The 22,554-nt window shown below is 39.9% G+C and overlaps 1 protein-coding gene across 2 annotated transcripts in view; it reads right to left on the bottom strand.

Annotated features, from left to right (window-relative positions):
* The window catches only part of Syn1 (Syntrophin-like 1), a 316,756-nt gene that overhangs the window by 124,142 nt on the left and 170,060 nt on the right, over positions 1 to 22,554 (bottom strand). The window contains exon 2 of one of the 2 annotated variants that reach the window (XM_083129446.1): positions 15,103 to 15,315. In XM_083129446.1, coding sequence (XP_082985572.1) covers positions 15,103 to 15,315 — 213 coding nt within the window. The remainder of the gene's footprint in view (positions 1 to 15,102; positions 15,316 to 22,554) is intronic. The other variant, XM_083129447.1, reaches the window with a different exon arrangement.

Genomic DNA, 22,554 nt, shown 5'->3' with positions numbered 1-22,554 from the left:
ATATGACGAAATTGATGAAGCTCATGACTTTGACAAAGATCACCCATGCACAGACCAGGATTCGAACGCGAGACCCATCGCGTTATAGCGCGGTGTTTGGATTTGTTTGATTTGAGCTTTAAGTCCACTTTATGCACAGAAGGCTAATCGGGACTGGATCTACAGTTTAAAGTGGGATCCGAACCACTATGCGCCTCGACTGGGTATCGAATCCGCACTACGCCATGTGAAGATCCAATTACAGCGTGCTGTGCTAACCACTCCGCCACGGAGGTAGGTCCAAATCTGACGTGTTTTGTTTATTCAAACAAATCAGTTTCTTTCTTAGTGGTAGTAAACTGTAGCCTCTTATGAGACCATAGAATGGTTAACGGCACCTGTTGGAATATTTTAGCTTTTGTTTCAGTCGGTATGGCGTCTGATTACCACGTGGGAGACCCGGGTTCGATTCCCGAGGTGGGTTTGTCGCCGCAAGCGGCTCTGGGGTTCACCCAGCCTACAATCAATGGGTAACTGGGGGTAAAGGCAGCCGAAGCGTGGTGCTGATCACATCACCTAAAAAAAATTACAGAGATCGAGAATGTGCGGGGCCCTATCTCCTACATCCTTTAAATGTGCCTTAATGGAACGGTGCTATACGCACTGGGAACTTACCATTGTTTTAAATTCAATTTATGCACAGATAAGCTAATCGGTGATGGACGTATAGTTTAAAGTGGGTTGTGAACCACTGCATGCTCCATCGTACCCGGGATACTTTGACTACAATGTCAACATCCAAACTGAATTCTTCTCGTGAGATAATTGTGTTTCCTTCCTACGAACAGCCCTAAAGGAGTATGAAGAAAGATGCGAATTGCTGATTCTTTCCCGAAACTTCAACTTTTTATTTGTCTGTGTTCGCAGAGTGCTAATTAAAGAGGCACTTTTGCAGCAGCGACCGGCAAATAGTTTCAAAAGGAAAAGGAAGAGTCAGGTAAACTCCGTATTTTTCTTGAAAACTTTGCTTAAAAAAAGTGAAGATTCTAGGGGGGAAAAAAGGAAATGTTGCTCAATGCACAAGAGAGGACACACTGGCCTGCAATTAAAGGAAAATTAAAACACCGAAGCCGTGAATTCTCATGTGGAAAAGAAAAATACTCGTTAAAAAGAGCCTCTCTGGTATCGTCAAAGGAGCTTCCTGTTGAGAGGCACCCGGGAAGGGAGATTCCCTCTTGCGGAGATAATAGTAATCTTCTGGAGGAACCAGGGAAGCTAAGTTGCCCTTTCACCTCCTTCGTTTCCTTTCGCTTTGACGACGGGCCGAGGGAGAAAAAATAGTGGGACGAGGAGGAATCCTCAGCATGCCTAGAACTTGGCATCGGCTGCTTTTAATTACGTCACTAGAGCTCTTTTTAACAGTGAGGTGCATTGCAGAGTGGTTCTGATCTCAATATAAACTGTAGGCCCGGTCCCCATTAGTCAATCAGAGCATAAAGCGAACTTCAAGCAAGCGAAGGAAGGGCAATAAGCAGGGAACGGATATACATGTAGTAAAAATGTGCTAAAGATGTAAATACATATTTAGTTAATTTCACCAAAATATGAAGTTAAACATGGACTTAAAATTATAAACATTTCACCTTTTTAATAACATGACACTACACGAGCTACATAAAATACAGTACGCTTACATTGACATTAATTGTAAAACAACATAGAATGTGTTTTCGTTTTCTGTATCCAAAACAATAAATAACAAAATTTTGTTGTAAGTGTTCGAACGTGCTCTTAAGATGAATTTATATTCACTAAAACTGCGTTCAATGTCGCAAGAAGTAATGGGAGTGTATTTCAAATTTGTCAGTTATTCGCAAGAAATTCACTTAACTCTTTCGGTCACACGGGAACATGTAGCTATTGCGCGAATATGGAGTACAGGTTGAGAAATGTCCTGAAATATGGAAATAACATGTAAAAATAAATAAAATATGCAAGATATGAGCCAAAACCTAATATATTTATAGGGTAGGGTGGTACATTTTCGATATAGGTACTATTTCGATCACCCGTTCTAAAAAGTCGAATAATTTGCTTCCTACTGCCAACGCTGATTTGAGGAGTGGAGGTTCTTGCGTGGGGTGTCAGGTGTGTTGTGCAGAAACATCGAGAAATTCTACGGAAAACCCGGAGAACCAGACGTAATTTTGTATGGCAAGGTGAGTACGTTGTAGATAGAATAGGTGCTTTGTATATAAACGTCTGCCTGTCATTTTACGTGCCCCGTGTTTATGCTTGAACGTAGGACAGCGAAATTCAAGTCAAACGTGGACAAGCATGTGGTGGCTGTAGCATATGACATGTGTAGCCATGTGGTGAGAGATAAGGGAACTACAGAAATATTTATTTCCATGCACAAAGTTGTACATTTTCGAGCGGCGGAAATTGTACAATTTCGATCAGCGAGGTATACAGTTTGAGTTCCATTACCGTAACGCGTGCAACACATTACTTCACAAAGTTAGAGATGCCTCGCAAACGAACACCGAAGAAGGTATATCAACAGAATTCGTCCTGAGTTCTCGAAAATGCTGTGCAGAGTATTCTAGAGGGACACGTATCTATATGCGGAGCATCGCAACTTTATCATGCTCCATTTGCCACCCTCCAAAACAAAGTAGCGATGGCACGTCAAGAAGCAGCGGGTGTTCCTTCCCCTTCCAGGATTGACGTTGGCCATCCAACAGTTTTCTCTAAGCAGATGGAAGTCGCAATTGTGGAGAGACTGATGTATTTGGAAGGGTGAGGATTGGGATTGACACCGAAGGAAGTGCGGGTAGTTGAGTACCGTTTTGCAGTAGGAAATAATGTGACCCACCCTTGGGGTGAGAATAATATTGCTGGAATAGATTGGTTTCAGCGATTCATGAGATGACATCCCGCACTGACGTTAAGGTAACCGCAAGGCTTATGAAGATCTCGTGCTCAGGGATTAGAGAGAACATACACTGAACGATATTTCACATTACAATGTTATGGAAGTGAGTGGAGTGCTGGCAGAGTGTGTTTATAACATGGATGAATGTGGCTTCCAATTGAATAGCAGGCCTCCTAAAATTGTGTCCAGGAAAGGAAAACGAGAAGTTGTATCACTGACAAACGTGTAACTCGAAGAGAATGTCACGCTGTGTGCTTGTTGTAATGCAGTGGGGTGTTATGTACCCTCGTTAATAATTTTCAAAATATCATTTTCATACCGATCGTTTGAGATATGTATTTTAGAACATGAAATCAAGTAAAATGAACACACTCTGTTGGACCTTCTTACACCTTATCGTGAGATTAGTATATTTATTCCCTTTTTACACCCTCTTTGATACTTCAGCACCTTTTCCAATTCCTTTCTTTCATGTTTTGTTAAAAATATTAGACAGAAAAATAAATGATTTTTCACTCTTCTTGAGCAGCTACATAAAATCCTATAGTCCCATTTGCCAAATTCAAACATGGATTCAATTTGAGTAACAATCCGGCCTTTGCAACTTCGACTGAACTCCCTTTCCGTGTGCTTAGAATAGATGCTCCATTGGTTTTAGTTGATGTTGAGCGGACTTTCTCCATATGTAAGGATCTCCTGAGCTCAAAGTATCAGCAATTTACATTCGAAAACATAGAAATGTTGAGCGTACTCCGGTATACCAAGTTATTTGAAACCCAGTAAAATTCACGTTTACTTCCTAAATACTGGCCACTTTATGTAATTATTACTAATTATGTTATTTGATACAGTATTGAATAAAGATTGTTAATGTAACTGGTTGAGATCTGAATACAGGCATTTTATCAGCACCTTTTTTTGCACCATTTTGAAAGCATTTTCAGAACCTTTTTCATCTTTCCCGACCATAATTTCGCACCATAAAATCCTTTCCCTATTTAGTACAGTAAACAATATCGCACTGTTTTGGGGAGAGAGAGAGAGAGAGAGAGAGAGAGAGAGAGAGAGACAGCTGGGCATCTCAAATGAAACGAAACACTTACTTTCTTTTTTAACACGGATATTATAATTATTTTTATGGTAGTTTCTATACATGGATCAGAGGTACCATGAAGGAGAGAAGATTACGTGGTCTTTCTCTTTTTGATATTTGTGCTTCGTGAAAAAAGTACAAAAAGACATAGCTAAGAACTGTTCCTCAATACAGTGATAGATATTTATGGAAAGCAGCAAGTCGAAGTCGTTTCTATGTAAATAGTGGAGTCAAGTCTGATCTTGTCAACAACGCCATAGCATACTCAATTCATGTTTATGACTTGTATAATAATAATATTGTAATAATAACAAAAGTTTCGATGACTAAAGGCCGAGCTATGAAATGTTACTTTGCCCCCTTCCAAGGAAAAATCCTGCGGGCGCCCTTGCCCCTTACACCCCACCTATAATACTAAACATGTTTATGTGTGTGTGCATGTACACATATACATAATACAGTAATATGTTATATGTAAGTATATATACATGTTATGGTATAGATGCATTTGCAATACATGCTCCTTACCAAACGTGCATTCTGCACAACAGTTCCGTAGAGAGAACCCGCGATGATGACGTACACCGATGACGTCACGTTTCGCTATGCTAATTAAATCGACGCCCACCAGCTTGTGCAATTCGCAGTGGCAATCGGCACATTTCCCTAGCTTGCACGCATGCCGTCGCTGCGGAAAAATGCAAGCAACTGTTTCTGTTCGCTTCTTTAAAAAATAAAAATTGTAAAACATACATACCTACACCGCGGAATCGTTACTGAGTGCAGCAAGCTGTTATATACCCAGCGGCAAAACTGTATCTCCGGGTTTAGTGTCAATTTATTATATTCCCCTGCATAAACCGGGCGCTGGTTTGGTTCCATCATCGTCCACACGCCACCAAAGTGCAATTTGCATATTTTCCCGCTTTCCCACTTGAAAGGATGCGTCCCGCAGGTTGACTCGATGCATCCATCACTCTAACGAGGTCTGAGAGGTTGTTGTATCTGCACTTGGCATACTCATCTCGCGTTGGGCGTATTATGAAGTTTCATTATAGGAATTAACGCCTCGCGGAATTCCACAAGGAGTGCCTCTTGATTGAGTTGGAATTGTTAGTGTCCAGGCACGTCGACTTGCACAGGAGGGTAATCATGTTGGAGAAGGGCTTACTTCTCCTATATTATTATTATTATTATAACAAAGTTCAATAGATATATAATTTCTATTACATTTAAAAAAAAAAAGTAAAGTGCTCCCCTGTGCTTAGCACCAAGCCATGAAGGCGTATAGGGGGTGTGGGGGTAACGCCCCACACTTTCTGAATCCGGTCGTGAGTGGGGGTGATGTGATCAGCATCATGCCCCTGACCGCCTTTACCCCCCATGGTTTCCCCCAGGTACCCATGTCATTCGACGCTGGGTGAGCGCCGGGGCCGCTTCCAACGTTAGAAAAGTTCCCGTATTTGAACCGGCCGGGGATCGAACCCGGGACCTTTAGCATGGTAGTCAAACGCGTTACCGACTGAGCCACCGCGGCCACTAACTAATACATTTATCAAAGTAAAATCCAAGTGTGCCATAGGCATAAAGATTTGGGAATATTAATAGACTCCTCTCTATTGGTAATTGGCTGTTGGATAGGGGGATGGAAGCAACTAAGTATCAGGGGGTGACTTTTATGTAAAGGCCTCCCGGTGGCGCAGTCATCACCTTGTTATCAAGAGGTCCCGGATTCGATACTCGGTGGAGCCACATAGTGGTTCGGATGTCACTTTAAATTGTAGGTCCAGTTCCGATTAGCCTATCATGAGCATAAAGTGGACTTTATTATATTTTAATTATTTAATTCTTTAAACTTAAAAAGTATTCTCGAGCCTGTTAAACTTGCTGTTCAGAAAGAACATTCGAGTCTTCAAAAATACTAGGAATAAAAATATATATATATCCCATAAACTGGCACTTGGGATGGGCTACCACCGCTATCGTCCTCCCCGTGAATCTGCGCCTGAAGCAGATATAACTACTCAGAATCAGGTATATAATAGCGGGTTTTATAAAAGAGAGGGAATTTTTTAAAACGACTTGGACGGCATCGTCAAAAGTCCAATACACCATCAATCAGGACAATGTGAATAGATTAACAAATGAATCATTGGACATCAGTCGTAGAAAGTTCTGCAAGAACTCTAATATTTAATGAATGTCTTGCCTTACACACTTTTCCCACAATCTAGAAAGAATAGAATCTGATCATTATTAAAGAGGATTCTTCCAGGGATGAGACTAATTAAATCATATAGACCAATATGTATCTTAAGTTAGCTGGGCAAATTATTCGACAAACTCATACTCAAAAGAATCTAAGAATTCGGGGCACTCAGGGAAATCTCGGGACTGCAATACGATTTTACTGCGGGAACATCTACGGTGGACACACTTTGTCTCCTGACTGACAGCATCAAGGCAACCGATGCCAGATACATCCTAGGAATAATGATAGATATAGAAGGAGCGTTTGACAACCTGTGGTGGCCACGCCTTTTCAAAACCTTAAGAGATCTAGGACTGCCTGGATCCCTTTATAGACTACTGAAGACTACTGTTCAAACCGAAAAGTAAACATCAAATGTCCGGAATTTACTATCTCAAAAATTCCAACCAAAGGCTGTCAACAGGGGTCTATTTTAGGCCCCGAATTGTAAAACATCAATCTAGAACCGGCACTGACAACATTACAGGAATCACCAGAAATCCTGAAAACCATCGCCTATGCTGACGACATAATCATCATCATTTCAGCAAACTCACGAAGAGAATTGGAAACAAAATCAAACACTGGCATACACAGGTTGTCGAACTGGTGTGACCGTGCGAAACTAAAATTTCTCGGCAAAAAACAAAATTCATCTTTCTCAAAGGAAGCTTAAGTTTTTCGCAACAATTAAAGTTAATGGAGCAAGGGAAGTGACGTATCTAGGTGTTACTTTACAAGAAATGTTACTGTACGCCAAACATATGGAAACTTCACATACGTTAACCTCCACCAACAAAGTAGCTACAATGAACTCGACCACCTATAGACTTCCTATTTCCCATAGAAAAACATACTTAACAACTATTTACAATGCAATAGTCACATACGGAGGCCCGGTATGAGCCTGTAGTCTTTCAACAAAGATAAAAACCAAACTAAGATCATCCCAAAGGAAGATCATCCTTAGAAAGACGGGGGCGTTCAGCACAACATCAACAATGGCTCTCCTCGTGGTCACTGGTGTCTGACCCATTTACTTAATATTAACTTATCAAGCGAAGAAATACTGACTGAAGCTGGGACAGGAGGCTAGGTTGACGGAGGTTCTGGAAACGTTTTCACTAACGGCGGATGATATAACAACGGTTCTTCTCAACAGATGGCAGGAGGAGTGGGATAGGTCCCCAATATTCGCGAAAGACTGTGCTTGCACAATATAGATCCTACTAGAGACCTGATACACTACCTCACGGGACACGGTCCGTATAGCAAATACTTGGAAAGAATTCCAGCCAGACCCGATTCAACTTCCAGAGCCTGCCATAATACCCCAGACCACAAAATCTTTTACTGTCCCTACACAAATCTCCTAATACAAACTTTAAGAAATTTACTGCCTAACCTTGAAATCAACGACATCATCAGATCTAACCATTTCCAAACCCTCAACACACTAACAGACACTATCTCCAAAGAAGAACTACTCATATTTCGATCTCACAATCCTCATCCGGTTCCAGTACAAAATACACAGACTCCGCAGCCACAACAACCACAGCCACAGTTACGGCGATCCGAAAGGCTAAGACATAGGCAAATCCCTGCTACCCGTCCTCAAGAAGATGACCCAGTGTAAAGAGATGAACGACCTGAAGCGGAAGATCCGGAGCAAGCGCCGGGGGCTTCTGGTGGAGGGTCTCATACCATCTCAACTGGACGCCAGAAGGAAGTTGCGAGAAGGCGCACCAGACCACCAAGGCTTTCGGGAGAATCACATAAAGATTACATCCCAAGAATTCGAACTCGGGACACTTAGAATTTGAACCCAGAAAGGAAAAGTAACATGCCAAACGAATATCACAAATACCAAGACAGAATTACACACACATCTATAACTCTTTTAACTTACCCACTTCTAAATAATATTCTTCTATCATCTTCTTCTTCTTTCATAACCTCACCAAACATTAATACAACTCGTGAACACGTCTACACAACGTCCAAATGGTAAATACAAGTTGTCAAATTATTCTTGATATTGATTTGCTTTATCCTTTTCCTACCATTTTGCTTAATCGCGAAGATGAAGGGATGAGTGGTGATTAAATGAAATTTATGACAGACAATCACAAACACGCATGGACGCAGGCTTCACAGAGGATTATACTGGCTGTGAGTCCAGACGCCAGAGTCTCGTTAGTCTCCAAGTGTGACAAATTATAACACCATTAAGCCTTGTTTCCATGATATGAAAAACTCAATATGCTGACCAAGGCGAAATTTATTTTATTATAAAACATAAACTGAACGTAACGTTTCAACCTTCTAGCAAGGTCTTCTCCAGACTCTGCACCAAGTACAAATGTAACAAGGTACATTTGTGTATATGTATCGTCCTGTTTTGCAGCTTGTACTTGGTGCAGAGTCTGAAGAAGACCTTGATAGAAGGTTGAAACGTTACGTTTAGTTTATGTTTTATAATAAAATAAATTTCTGCCTTGGTCAGCATATTGAGTTTTTCATGACAAATTATGCAATTCTGATTTGGATTTTGTTATTTAGCGACTTTTGGCTAATCGCGACAATGAGGATGCGTAATAATACGATGAAATTGATAAAGACAGTCATAAAGAACACTCCATGCCCAGGCCGGCGAACACGGAGCCCCTGGCGTCCTAGCGCGACGTGCTAACCACGTTGCCATGGAGGTCGGCAAAATTATGCACTTCCACAGCATCATGCATCTATTTTACCTTACGAATCATACGTTTATTAACATGACTACGGAACTCCCTATTTCTGATCCGAATCAATGCGAGTGACTTTTTCGAAAACAACCCCCAACCCTCATCTTAGTATCCTTCCCGCTCACCCTTGTGTCATCGAATCTCAATTCCATATTCCTTTTCTTGTCTCGTCACAAAGAAAAATATTGTTCCCTGCGCAGGCAGACATCGGCATCTCATCTTCCAATTCTCTTTTGCCATGTCAAAGGCTTCCTTAAAAAATTCACGAACAGGGAAAGGACATCTTCTTTGTCGACTGGGTCACTGACAGGAAGATAAGAAAAACACACGCCCTTCTTTTTAATGGTGCGCGTTGCTTATTGAGCGTGTACTTCAAGACAATAAAATCATACACGGCGGGCCTCCCCGATGGCGCAGTGGTAGCGTCGACGCCTTGTAATCAAGGTGTCCCGGGTTCGATACTGGGTGGAGGCACATAGGGGTTCGGATCCCATTTAAACTGTAGGTCCAGTCCCGATTAGCCTTACTGTGCATAAAGTGGACTTAACACAAAATCAATCCAATCATACACGGTATGTGAAGAAACTATTACACAGAGAATTTTGTTTCGAGCAACCAATAAACAGTTTCTGGTAAAGAAACATTTGTGTTAATAATATTCGGGATGGCAACAAAATCTTGATAACGGATATCCGGATTTCAAATTATCCGATATCTGCTTCGGATTTGATGAAGGATTTGTGGAAAATGCGTACAGTGAAATACGAAAATGCCTAATAGAATAATAAGTGGATAGTTCGTAAAACGGATAAACTGTCCGGATAATCCAAATATCGGATAATTCCGACAATATATATATATATATATATATATATATATATCCGAATATCAAGATAATTCGAATATGCGAAAAATACGGATATCTGAATATCATGTATCCGGATAGCAAATTATCCGATAAATTTTATCCGGATTTGATCATCCCTAGAAAATAGGCGCCAAACAAATATCCAAATTCGCTTTGTAATTTCGACCATTTGTTTACGGATTACCACAAAAATTTCGTCAAAATTACGAAATTTAGTCAACGCTACCATTTTTGTTTGTTTATGGTAACGAAAAAGCTTAACCTAAATGTGTTTTGTTAATTAGAACAAATCAGTATTTTCTTTCGGGTATATTTCTTGAAATGGCATCGTTTTAATCCTAATATGGTATTTTTGTAAAGCTACGTAACTGACAGTACATCCTGGTAACAGTAGTTGAAATACAGTGTGTTTATAAAGTACCCATGCATTTTTGTTAAACACGTGGAATAATATAACGAAACCATTTCAATCCCGTTGAATTTCATTTAGCTTACTTCAGTTCATTTCGATGTTGCCAATCCGCACTCTTCCCAGAACTACTTTGTGGCACGAAACGCGCCTACTGCATAGCAGAGGTAATCATTGCAACATAATCCCAAATGCAATGAGAGAGTTAAAAATAAGGTCTTTCATATTTCCAGAAGTCACGAGTCACCTTGTTATGTTGCAGCAATTTTTTCATCCTCGCTTGGTGGGAGAAGGCATTGCTGAGACTAGTTTTCAGCAAGATGGAGCACCTCCACATTTTGCGATTGTCGTTCATGAGCATGACTACTTAAATGATGTGTTTCTAGACAACTACTATGGGTTGCACGTTCACCAGACCTAACATCCTTGGATTTTTCACTCATGAGTTTATGACACCCAACGTGTACTCAACTAAAGTTAATAATCTTGAGAACCTCAGGAACTGCATTAGTGACGTTGTCGCCAATATTACTCCAATTGTGCGAACAACATATAGAGTGAATATTACAGAGGGTAGTTTCGTCATGCACACTCAACAGAAAATTGTCGTTGTTAAGAGACGTATTGAAAAACAGACTGAAATTTCGATTACGTATATCCTACCCTGGAAAGCAATCTTACAGAGTGGGTTAAATGTTGATATTTAACATTATCAGGCTTGTCTAATAAAAACTATTAATTATAATAATGGTGAGTTTCAATGATTCAACAACAATGGCAATATTCTCATGACTGTATATCTGTGCACCATGATGGACACTTTCGGATGTTATATAAACATATACGCTATCTCATTTCTATCCATAAGGTTGTGTTACTTTATGAATACTGCATAGCTATATACCATGTGCCCTAGTTTAGTCACGTACATGAAAATAATAATAAAATGTTATTACTGGCTGCGTTAGTTTACGACCTCCAATTATTTACCATACAATTTGGTAGGCTATGTCCTCAGTCATGCTTATGCACAAAGTTTAATTAATAAAAACTTAACACGAGTGCAGAACAGAGAACAAAATATATTCACTGTTACCAAGCATATACTGAAGTAGATAAAACAGCAGTGACGTCACGTACCTGACTAATCTATATACAAGGACGGCTCCAATTCATTTTCCGGCTCTCTCTCTGATGTCGTGTGCGTGTGCGTGTGTATGAGAGAGAGAGAGAGAGAGATATTGCTGCAGCGTTTCGTAACCCAATTTCCATGCTCAAGCGTTCCGGGGGTTAATTTCAGCTGAAATGAATTACCTGTTGTGTCGAGTCGAGGATGTTGAAAAGAGGGAACGCTCGTCGAGGAGAATGAGACGCGTATGAATTTCAAAGCAGACCCGAGGGCATTGCTCATTGTGTCTGGAAAATATGCTCTCGATATGTTCGTGTTGTAGGAAAATCAGGTTTGGATCACTGATTCAATAACCTTTAAATTCGCAGGTTTCAATTGTTTCTTGTTGGATCGTTGAACATCACCACCACCTCTCAACAAATCAAGAATTTGTTTGAAATGTTCTTTTAAGTTCACTTTATACACAGATAAGCTAATTGGGACTGGGCCTACAGTTTAAAGTGGGGTCCGAAACACTGTGCAATGTGCCTCCGCCGGGTACCGAATCCGGGATCAAGAACTCAAAGATTGGATTCACGCATCCATCACCCTTTCAAGGGTGAAAATGTGTTAATAACCTCTTAATAAGCGTAAATGAAGTGTTTAACGGAAAAATAATTAACATTTTCTTTTTTACAAAAGACTGTACTGCCACAACATGTAAAAATAGGCAATTAAAGCTTTACTTTCGCCTATCCATTGCCGTAAAGGCGCATAGGGGAATGTGGAGGTGAGGGCTCCATACATTCACAATCCCGGACATTTGTGGAGATGAAGTGATCAGTATCACGCTCCGGCCGTATATACACCCCCAGGGTTGCTTCCAGGTATCTAGTTATTAGGCTAAATGAAACCACGAGACACTGAGAAAGAGGAAGAAATAAATAGATAAAAGTGATAGAAAAGTAGGACAAACAGACTATGAAGAAAGAGAAGATGGAAAAAATAGACAGATCAGGAAATAGAAAGACAATCTGAGGAAGAAAGAAAGAAAAGAGCAGATAATGAAACATGAGAAGAAAGAGAGATAGATATAAATGGAGAAACAGAGGTATGTAGAGAATCACAGTAGTGAATGGCCATCGAAGCAGGGGCCCACCTGCCACCACCTTCCGTGGTCAGCACCACACTCTTCGAAACCAGATTCCAAGGTTCATGTTTCTCCCATCGTCCCTTCCACCCATTCATACTCCATACTCGTCGTGGCGAATAAGGCTATGTGGGAGAGTTTAGCACCAGGTAGACAATTATTTCAATAACGTCGAAATGTGAAGCTACTGCAAAAAATTACAGAGGCAAAAGAGAGCATGAATTTCTCGCCACGTTGGAAGTTTTATTAAGTTGATTATTAAAACAGATACGATGAGTAAAAAGTATGATGAATAAGTATTTACCGGTATATTTCTTATGGACAGGCAATTTCAACTTCAAATTACGTATAATCAAATGGACATTTCCAACCGCAATTGAAATCTTGAGTCTGTTCTGTTTCCGTTCATATATTTTTCAACGCCATCGGAAGTTTGATATTCCCAAAAGAACTAATACAATAGTACTCATAAACGTAATGCTAAGTTTTCTCCTCCTCCTACGACCAGCTCGCCTCGGGGAAAGGTCGGGGCTCCTCGCGTCTGGCTGGACACAAACTGTTCGTTAACCCAAGAGGCGGAAAAGCGACGTGCGATAATAGATATAGAAGCAAAGTCCACATTGAAATTTTCCAGCCGCCCCGAAACTCCAGCGAAATTCCCTACCACAACGCTCGGTTGCACGGGAGAGAGATAGCACAGATTAGAACTACTATTTAAATCGGCGAAATAAGTTGTTTGTTTACCATCAGTCCCAGAATAAATTGAAAATCGGAAGCCAGGGGGTGCGACAGAGTCCTGTAATTAACCTACCACGCCACGAGTATCCTAATTTGAAAGCTATTGAAATTCCCAAAGCAATTTCGAATCCTGATTTGGCTTGCTGTTCGGAGAGAACCATGTACATTGGCTTTTCGATTAGGCCGGCTCACGGCGAGATATTTTCAACAACGACAAATCAAATAAAAGAATTACCAGGTTTAACACGATCTTTCAATTTAAAGGCATATTGCTTTGTTCACCGTGAAGGTCTGAGAATAAAAACATTAAAAGAAATATTAGCTCCAACGTACAAGAACATCAAATAACTATTTAAAGTGATATTCTCATGCATACCCTTCCTGGCTACTGGAATTTGGTTGGTTGAATGATGTGGTTCATTTTTACTTCGCTTTTCACAAACTTTTTCCTAATCGCGAAGATTAGGATGAATGATGATGTGATGGAACTTATGAAGCGAGACGCACAAAGAACGCGCACGCCCAGGCAGTGATTCGAACGCGAGACCCAAGGATTGTTTTAAGTCCAGCATAAAAGTGGGAGTATAGGTATCCCAACAAAAAAAGTCTGGCGCTGTCGTCTGTAAGCGAGCGAAAAAAAACTGCTTGCATTGTAATCCTGCTTGCGTTGCCAAAATATGCAATTTTTTTTCAACACATCATAGTCTTTATTCAGTGCCAAGGGTTTGTAACATCCGGATGGGGAAAAACGTACACAGCGAAAGTAGCTTGATTTGATTTGATCCTTGTTATTTAGCGTAGCTTTTCTGTCACCTTTGGGTAATTGCGACGATGAGGATTAGTGATGATATGATGCAATTGATGAAGGAACACTCACAAGCCGGGATTCGAACCCGGGACCCCTGGCGTTCTAGCGTGCTGCGCTAACCACTCAGCTACCGAGACTGGCGGTTGATTAAGTTCTTGACAACAAATGGAGGGAAGTTATACACAAGACGCTCGGGCACAATGAAGAGGAAGCCACTTGAGTTCGCGTTTTTCCAGGGTTTCTTCTCATCTTGGTTGGGTTGTAGCTACAAGGATGAATCACGTTCAAACATGTCTCCGATTTTCGAAAGCTTTTCGTAATAATGTTTCGTTCTATGCAAAGTTTATGCACCTATGGGAACCATATTTGGGATCACTGACGTAGAACTTCCTTCCAACTTTAACGTGGACGTCATGTATAAAACAGGGTTGTTAAAGGTCCAGGAATTTAAAATAAATCGAATTCCGGTCCAGGAGAAAAAAGCAGGACGCGTAAATGGGTTCTGGACCGTAAAGAACCTTTCTATCTATAAAGTATGTCAGTTTGGTCCAGGAACCTTTCTTCCGGATGAAATTAAATTAGGTCCAGGAACCTTTTTTTGGATGAATTTAAATTAGGTCCAGGAACCTTTTTTTCCGGATGAATTTAAATACGGTCTAGGAAACTTTTTCCGGATGAACTTAAATACGGTCCAGGAACAATTTTCCGGATGAATGTGAATACGGTCCACGGACCTTTTTTGGATCAATTTAAATACGGTCCAGGGATTTTTCCGGTTCAATTTAAATACGATTCAGAAACCTTTTTTTTCCAATGAAACAATACGTAATATGCACCGAATTTAAAGTGTGCGAGAAAGAGGTTCGAGTCCTGTTGCGGAACCCAATAGAACCCATTAGAATTTATGTGTTTCTGGACCTTCAACAACCCTGGTATAAAATACATGCAGATGCAAGTGCATTTTTTGATTAAGCTAAACGAAAGGTACATAATGAAAGATGCTCACTCACCTGGATCTGAGAATCTGAAGTTCCGGACGAGGTAGCACAGCTGGAGAGGGACGTACCGGGTGTCTGCACGCTGCGAGCGTCGGGGGCTGGGCGGATCTTGGGAGAGGAACCCCTTCTGCAGCTCCCAGCCGACTTCGCTGATGATGGTTGCCTTCCGGAAATACGGCGTCACCTCCCTCAGGTACTTCACTGTAACATAAAGCGACGTGACCACTAGGCGTTCCCCAGGGAAGATCGCAGGATGGTTGGTTCAACGATGCACACAGATGATTGACGAACATAGGGAAAGAAACAGGCATGCACAAGCAAATTAAAAACCAGCATTCGTACCCAGTCAAAAAACTAAGAAAAAAAATATAACAATGCCAGAACAAAGCTAACTCGTTAACAAAGAAAAAAGTTACATGTGTTAAACAAATTCAGAAGATGTTATTCTCGGTTGGTGTCAAATTTCATGTTTGGAAGCTGTATCCCACGAACCTATCGATAGTGACCAAATTAAATTACAAGCAATTATCTTTTGTGATCGTGAATAAATTAAGATTATTTCTGATCTCTCAAGAAAATTTCCTCATCACAAGATATTTATGTTTTTACTGTTACTTCTTTAGGTGGCCATTCTACAGAGTGTTCAAAAAATGTTTATCGTTTTTCTTTAGGTTTCAGTGATGAGAACAATTAACCACAAATAGCGATAATATTGCAATGTGATAACTCTGAGTATATCGTGTAATAAACTGCATTTAGTCTTTGAATGGTGCACAGAATGGTGACCATCATACAGAGCATTCAAAAAATATTTATAATTTTTCTTTAGGTGTCAGTGATGAGAAAAGTTGATTACGAATAACGATAATTACCAATATGTGATAACTCTATGAGTATATCGTGGCATTTTGTCTTCGAATGACACATTGAAATAGGCCGTGCTCCAATACAACACCAACAAATGTATTTTCCTTTTTTTAATATGTATGTATGTTATGTGCATGTATGCAAGAAATAAAAAAAAATATATGATTCTTGCTCCGTAAATAGTTCTTTTTGAGGTCTTAGGAGTCTCAAATGAAATTAATTTGGAATATGCTTAAAGTTTTGGTTCATGTAATGTTTATGCGATTGCACTGAGCCAACATTCTATTTAAATATTAACAAGAAAAGTGTTCCTCGTATCTCGTGTGGGCACTAAAATGGGTGTAATCAGTAGCATATCTATGTATTCGTATTTCGAATGTGGCTAAAGGTTTCCTTATAGACCACATCATCTCACTGTATAGCAGTTCTAGCTTACGACATTCATCTCGAAGTTCACAACTATGTCTATCTATGTATGTTCCAACGCAGGGGGGTATCCAGAAAGTAAATTTGGGGGCGGGTCCAGTCAGGGGTGCCCATCCCCAAGGTCAATGGCGCGTCACCCCCTCTGTAATAGTACGAGAATAATTATCTCGTTTTTTTTGTTTGTCTGTTTTTGTTTGTTTCTTGTTATTCTTGGAATCGTAATTTCAGAACTGAATGTCTGTTGACACTTTTCAGAAGCAGTTTGAAATATTTGGCTGAACTATTCATCTGAAATCTCCTGAAGTCTCTGAAGCAGTTCCGTGACGTCTCTTGGGTAAGAAAGAGCATAGGCTAAATTGTGATGAGGGCTCTAAACACTTTGACAACTTTACAGTGAAATTGAAAACCTTTCACAGAGTACAATTAACAAAGACCCCTTTTCAACTGCGGCTAGAAGATAATTTGCTTGGGATGATTGATTCACTCGCATAGCTCCATTTAACTGAAGTCAGATTTTTAGCTGGTGTATCACTACCCAGTGTGAAACTAAATAAAGAACTGTTAGTGGATGTGCACAAACAGTGCATACAGAAAGAATTTTCTATACCTGCAACATCAAGTGTCTCATTGGAAAGTATGCTGAATCTACCATAGTATTTTTTTACTATGGACCCCCTGGATAAGCCCTTGGTTCCAAGACATACTATCTGCATGTAATTAACCAATGCAAGTTGTTGTTTGACAAGAACTGATGACTTATTGGTGAACCAAAGTCTTAGCACTCATAGCTGAACATCAATAAAACCTTAAACGTCTGGTTTAAACCGCGCGGTTTTTAATAAAAGCAAATAAATATACGATTCACACCATCTTCTGAATTTACAGCAATTAAAACACAATAGCAACACTCGAGACAAAAATGAAGTTATTACACTGAAGATAAGACTAACACTAGAAAGACATGCGAACATCCTAAACTATTTCACTAAACGTTTTAAAAGAGTATTCGACACTAAATTAATAGCCAGCATTCCACTAAGCCTGCACATATCTTACGCACAGGAAACATGCGAATACAAGAAATCAACTACCATAGATCCACACACCGAACGCAGGCTACTCAATTTTTTCAAGTTCAAGAATCAACATCTGCACAGACAACATGTATATATTTACAAAATGTACAAAAGCAAGGTAACATGTTCACAAGTACACTTAGAAGAGGAGTCGAAACAGGAAATAGCAATGTAGGTGGAAAATACAATACAGGAATTTGAAATTACAAGAAAGTGTTCATTGAAGAAGTGAAAAGTTAATTTACAAACACTTGTTCACTTCCAATATAAACTAGTGCACTTAAAATTATTTGACACTTCCTGTTTCCGGTTTTCAAGAAAATTGGGTTTCGAAAACCGAAAATGGATGTAAAAATAGAAAAAGATAGAAACAAAAATATACTTTCTTGGGAGGAAGTGTAAGTGATGACAATTACCCCACACCTGAAACAATTTGAGCAGTGGATTGATTTTCTGTTCAAGCATTTTTTTTTCATTTTAATTTTTTTTTCATCGTTCGAGATGACTATACTATGGTTTGTATTGCGATTGAGAATAAAATTAATACATAATTGAATCTCATTTCTTCCATATATTTTCCACCTGCTTCCTTATGTCTTCACTGTGATCAACTGATAACTCTCCTTTGTTTTGACTCCTTTTAAATAGACATTCTAATATTTTGACCATTATTACTATGATGATAATCAATAAATAATTATATTCCAAACTATCAGAAACTATACACTGTGTCCAAAGAATATCGTATTTCTAAATCATCTATTCAGAACATTTCACCCCATACTTGTAATAAATTTAAAGAAATAATTATGAGACGTACTTTGAAAATAATTCGTACTCCCTCTGTCCCATAATTATTGTCCGGTACACCTTTGTTTGTTGTCTCATAATAATTGCCTGATATTCAAACTGTGGCATTGGTGTATACAGAAGAAGAACATGAAACAAGGGAATGAGTCATACAACTTTACTACTCAAGGATCAGTACAAATTGTGCTTTCCATCTGCCTCTTCCTCTGTCATTTCTGTACTACCATTTTGGCATACCGGACAATAATTATGGGACAGAGGGAGAAATAGGGAACACAATAAATGACTAGTCTTCTCTTATGCTCTGTCCCAGGAGTCGGTAGAGCAAGCGAACAAAAACAAGTTCTCCGCTCAAGTAGGACTCGAAAGGGCTCAACTAATGAACGCGTGAAAGGGGTTGCATGGAGGGGGCAACGCGTCTGCGTCTGCCATTGAAGTAGTGGCAGTGTGCACTGCCTTGCTCTGCTCATTTGCTTTCTCCACTTCTCTACTGTTATCAGCAGCGTTCCTCCACAGATTCCTGGGACAGACTATAATTATCTACTTTAGTACTACTTTACTTTCAGTTTTGAATATGATTTACCGTATACTTTTATTAATATTTTCATTTGGTCCACGTTTAGACACAAATACAGACATGTCTTAGACATACCAACTGGGTGGCTGGGCAGCTTATAATTGTTGTGTAATGTGTGCAAAATTATTATTTTTTTAGTTTTAATTAGTATCCGGGTTTGATTCCCGGGATGGATGATCTAAGGTGGGATTTTTTCCGACCATGTCTCTGGGGTTAACCAAGTCTCTAATAAAATGGCTAATCTTGAGAGGGATAAAAGGTGTTGTGTAATGTGTGCAAAATTCAAAAGATGTACAGTCACCGGCAATAAATATGGGACACCTTCACCTAGATCCTGAAATACTGGCTTCCCTGCAAAGCATTGTGTGTTGCCTAACTATACGGCGGTGGTAGAAGTTTATTAAAATCGTTTTTACTTTATCTTATCTTACTTTGTTTAAGTTTTAAAGTTTTAATAATCAATAATTGTTATACCTAGAAATTTTCAACGAAAAGTGCAGGTTTGACCAGGACTCGAACCCGGGTCTCTGGCATACCGTGCCATTGCTCTACCATTGAGCTACCGAGCCGGCCTGGCCTCGCCCTATTTTTCGCTATCGCTGTTTTACCTGCGTGGAATCGTCTCTGCCAGTGCTACCGCAAGGGGATCTGTTGCCTTTGAAACAAAGTAGATTGTGGCAATGGTATGGTATGAGAGAGACTCGGGTTCGAGTCCTGGTCGAGCCTGAATTTTTGTCGCTGAAAATTTCTACGTAGTACATCTCCTGTGTGTGCCTAATATTCAATTGTTATGTTTAAAACCTGTATATGTGAGGTCACACTTTCAAGAACTGACCAGACGTATTTTATTTTTAGATATCGCTTTCTATTTGGCTGCTGAGCTTGTGGAAGTATTTTCTGATTGGTGTGTGAGAGAGCACACCCATTTGTCATCTGTCCCGGAGCTACGCTTCTTGAATTTTCGCTTTGTTAAGTTTCTAGGAAATTCTTGATTGATTGAATTCATGTTTTAGGTCCACTTTATGCACAGTAAGGGTAATCAGGACTGGACCTACAGTTTAAAGTGGGATCCGAACCAGTATGTGCCTCCACCGGGACGCGTATTTACAAACCCTAAAGTGCTTCAGAACCAGATGTATATAACGCTTTCTGATTGGCTGTGCGCGTCCGGAAGTGTTTATGTTCAGTGTCCACCGTTCCTTGCTTGCTTGTTTACAGGAAAAGTATGGAAAAATTAGACTCGTGATTATTTCAACTAAGTTTGTAATTAAAATGTCGAAGTAATGTAAAGAAATATATATTTGTGTGGAAAAAATGTTAAAAATGGTATTCCATTGTTTTCTGATGATAAAATCAAAATGAAGCCTATGTAAAACAATAATGTTGAATATCTCTGAAAGTGCTTGTAATGTAATTTCTGCATTATGGGAGACGTTTTATAGCTTATGCTAAATAATACAATTTCTGTCCTGCACAACAACAATGTAGCAAGCAGTGAGTAATTAGAAGCATAATGTTGTTGAACAATAATTATGTTTCTCAGTGATCATAAGTAGTTACAATGTTTGTAATGATGTGACTTTAAATAGGAAAGCCATTCACTTCAAGACGAGTTCTGCCTTTCCTTCTTTTAAAACAATAATTCTAAAAATGTTCTAAAAATCATCTTCCGTTTAAAGGGGTTTCATATCTTATTAGGATGGAAATCTGAAATCTACACTGTGGTGCCATCTAGCGTTACCTTCAAGGAACACTGTAGTCTATTAAGTTCCGAAATGACAGCCAATCAGAAGTCAAATCTTTCTGGAGGTTCTGCAGCACTATAGGGTTTGTAAATACGCCACCGGGACCCCTTGATAACAAGGCGACGACGCTACCACGGCGCCATCTGGGAGGCCCACTCTTGGAAATTCTGTTTGTAACACAGTCAACGACACATTCACAAGACGTGGCAACCCGGTAAAACTTTAATCACATCTAACTCTTTGTGAGGTTTGACGAGAGAGCGGAAAACATGGTTAAAACAAAACAGAGCATGTACTACCTTTACAATCACTCTTGGCTGCGGGTCAACCTTTCAAGCCGACAGCATAATGGTCACAGGACCAGCAACCAAACACGTTGTAATTGATGACACGGGCACTTTGTGGGAGATAATTTACTACCTGCGATTTGCATGCGAGTGTAGCCTTGCGTCGCGGATCGAGAAGCCATTTAATACGTTCATTTACCAAACTGTAATTAATGCAGACTGGCACCGAACCGAGGATGAGGGGGAAAAAAGCAGCAGTGACGTTGCGCGTTTGTAATGTATGAAGCTCATTAATTTGCAGAACAATTCTAATAAAGGGGTTTTAATGTGTTCGTAATGAAAGGATTATTGATATGGACGTGGCATATGACACCCCCCACCCCTCCAGTGCAATAGCCACGAGAGGGGTCGCGAGTGGAACGGCAGCGGCGGAAGAGGAAGTTTCAATTCATCAGCAAGAATCAATGGTGATTCCTGAATCTCAGAGTCCATCTCTGGATGGTGTTGCAGATCCCTGTGGACCGATTCGTAGGCAATTCTCGAGGAATCACAAGGGGAGAGTACATTTCTTGGAGAGACTCTTGAAGGATGCCAATTAAAACTTGCCACTCCTACATAACATGTGACCGTAGTGGCCTACAAAAATATATTTGAAAACCCACTGGTAGTTTGAGGTCTAATAAGCCGCGTTCCCACCATGCCGATCGGCAAACCGAATAGATGGGTAAGTATCGTCGGTCTGTGCCGGACGATGATGTTATAGGGTGAGTCAAAAGACCCTTAACACCCTCCATGCTGTATGTATGTATGTATGTGCTGAGTACAATTGGTCTTGATAGAAACAGATTGGGCACAGGGGAAACCACATAAAGCCGAGGTTCGCCATATTGAATTCAACTCCAAAATTTTATATTGGAAAGAGGTGATATGGTATCAAATCAAGCTAGAATTCCAAGAGAAATGCAGTGTTGAAGGTTTCTTCGACGTATCTTTAACCAGTAAAAAGTTATGAACAAATGCTTGTACACATTCCTTCCCTCCTTTTCGAAGTGTCAGAAAAAACCCATTAAAATGCCTCTAACGAGTGAGTAACGCATCGAGATCATACTGACGTCTCGGGTGAAAAGTTTATGTGCCGCTACATCCCAGAAGAGTTGAATATTATGAATGGTTGTCTCAAACAATTACAGTCTGATGTTTCCACTGGAATGAAAGGTCTTTCACAGTGACAAGGCTTATGTTTACGTTCATGGGGAAGTTAAATAAACACAATATGGGAATTGTCCGACTAAATTTTTCCGACAATTTCTATATTTTTCATGACATTTTCTTTTTCACCCAAAATTGGATCCAGAAACGAGAAGGAAGGAGCAGTTTCCGCCAGCCAACGTTGTTTGCAGCGTTGGAGCTCAACACGTAGGGTGCGTATTTTTAAATATCCACTCGCACTCTTTCTTGTCGGTTCCATAGCCCTCCCCACGTACAATAAAGGTGGAAACCAGTTCCTCAAGAGATTGCGTTGGAGAACGATCAATGGGGTACACAAACAGGTCTCAGAGTTATTTAAATAATTGACTTAAATATGGGTTTGAAAGCTTGTTTCAATAGTTTGCATAATAGATAATGAGCGATTTCCCACATATTAGAGTTAAATGTATAGAAAATATACAGGGTGG

Source organism: Lepisma saccharinum, chromosome 1 (assembly GCF_977018435.1).
Source record: "Lepisma saccharinum chromosome 1, izLepSacc3.1, whole genome shotgun sequence".
Lineage (NCBI taxonomy): Eukaryota > Metazoa > Arthropoda > Insecta > Zygentoma > Lepismatidae > Lepisma > Lepisma saccharinum.
The sequence above is the reverse complement of the archived record's forward strand: the minus strand, read 5'-3'. Positions and strand labels throughout refer to the sequence as shown.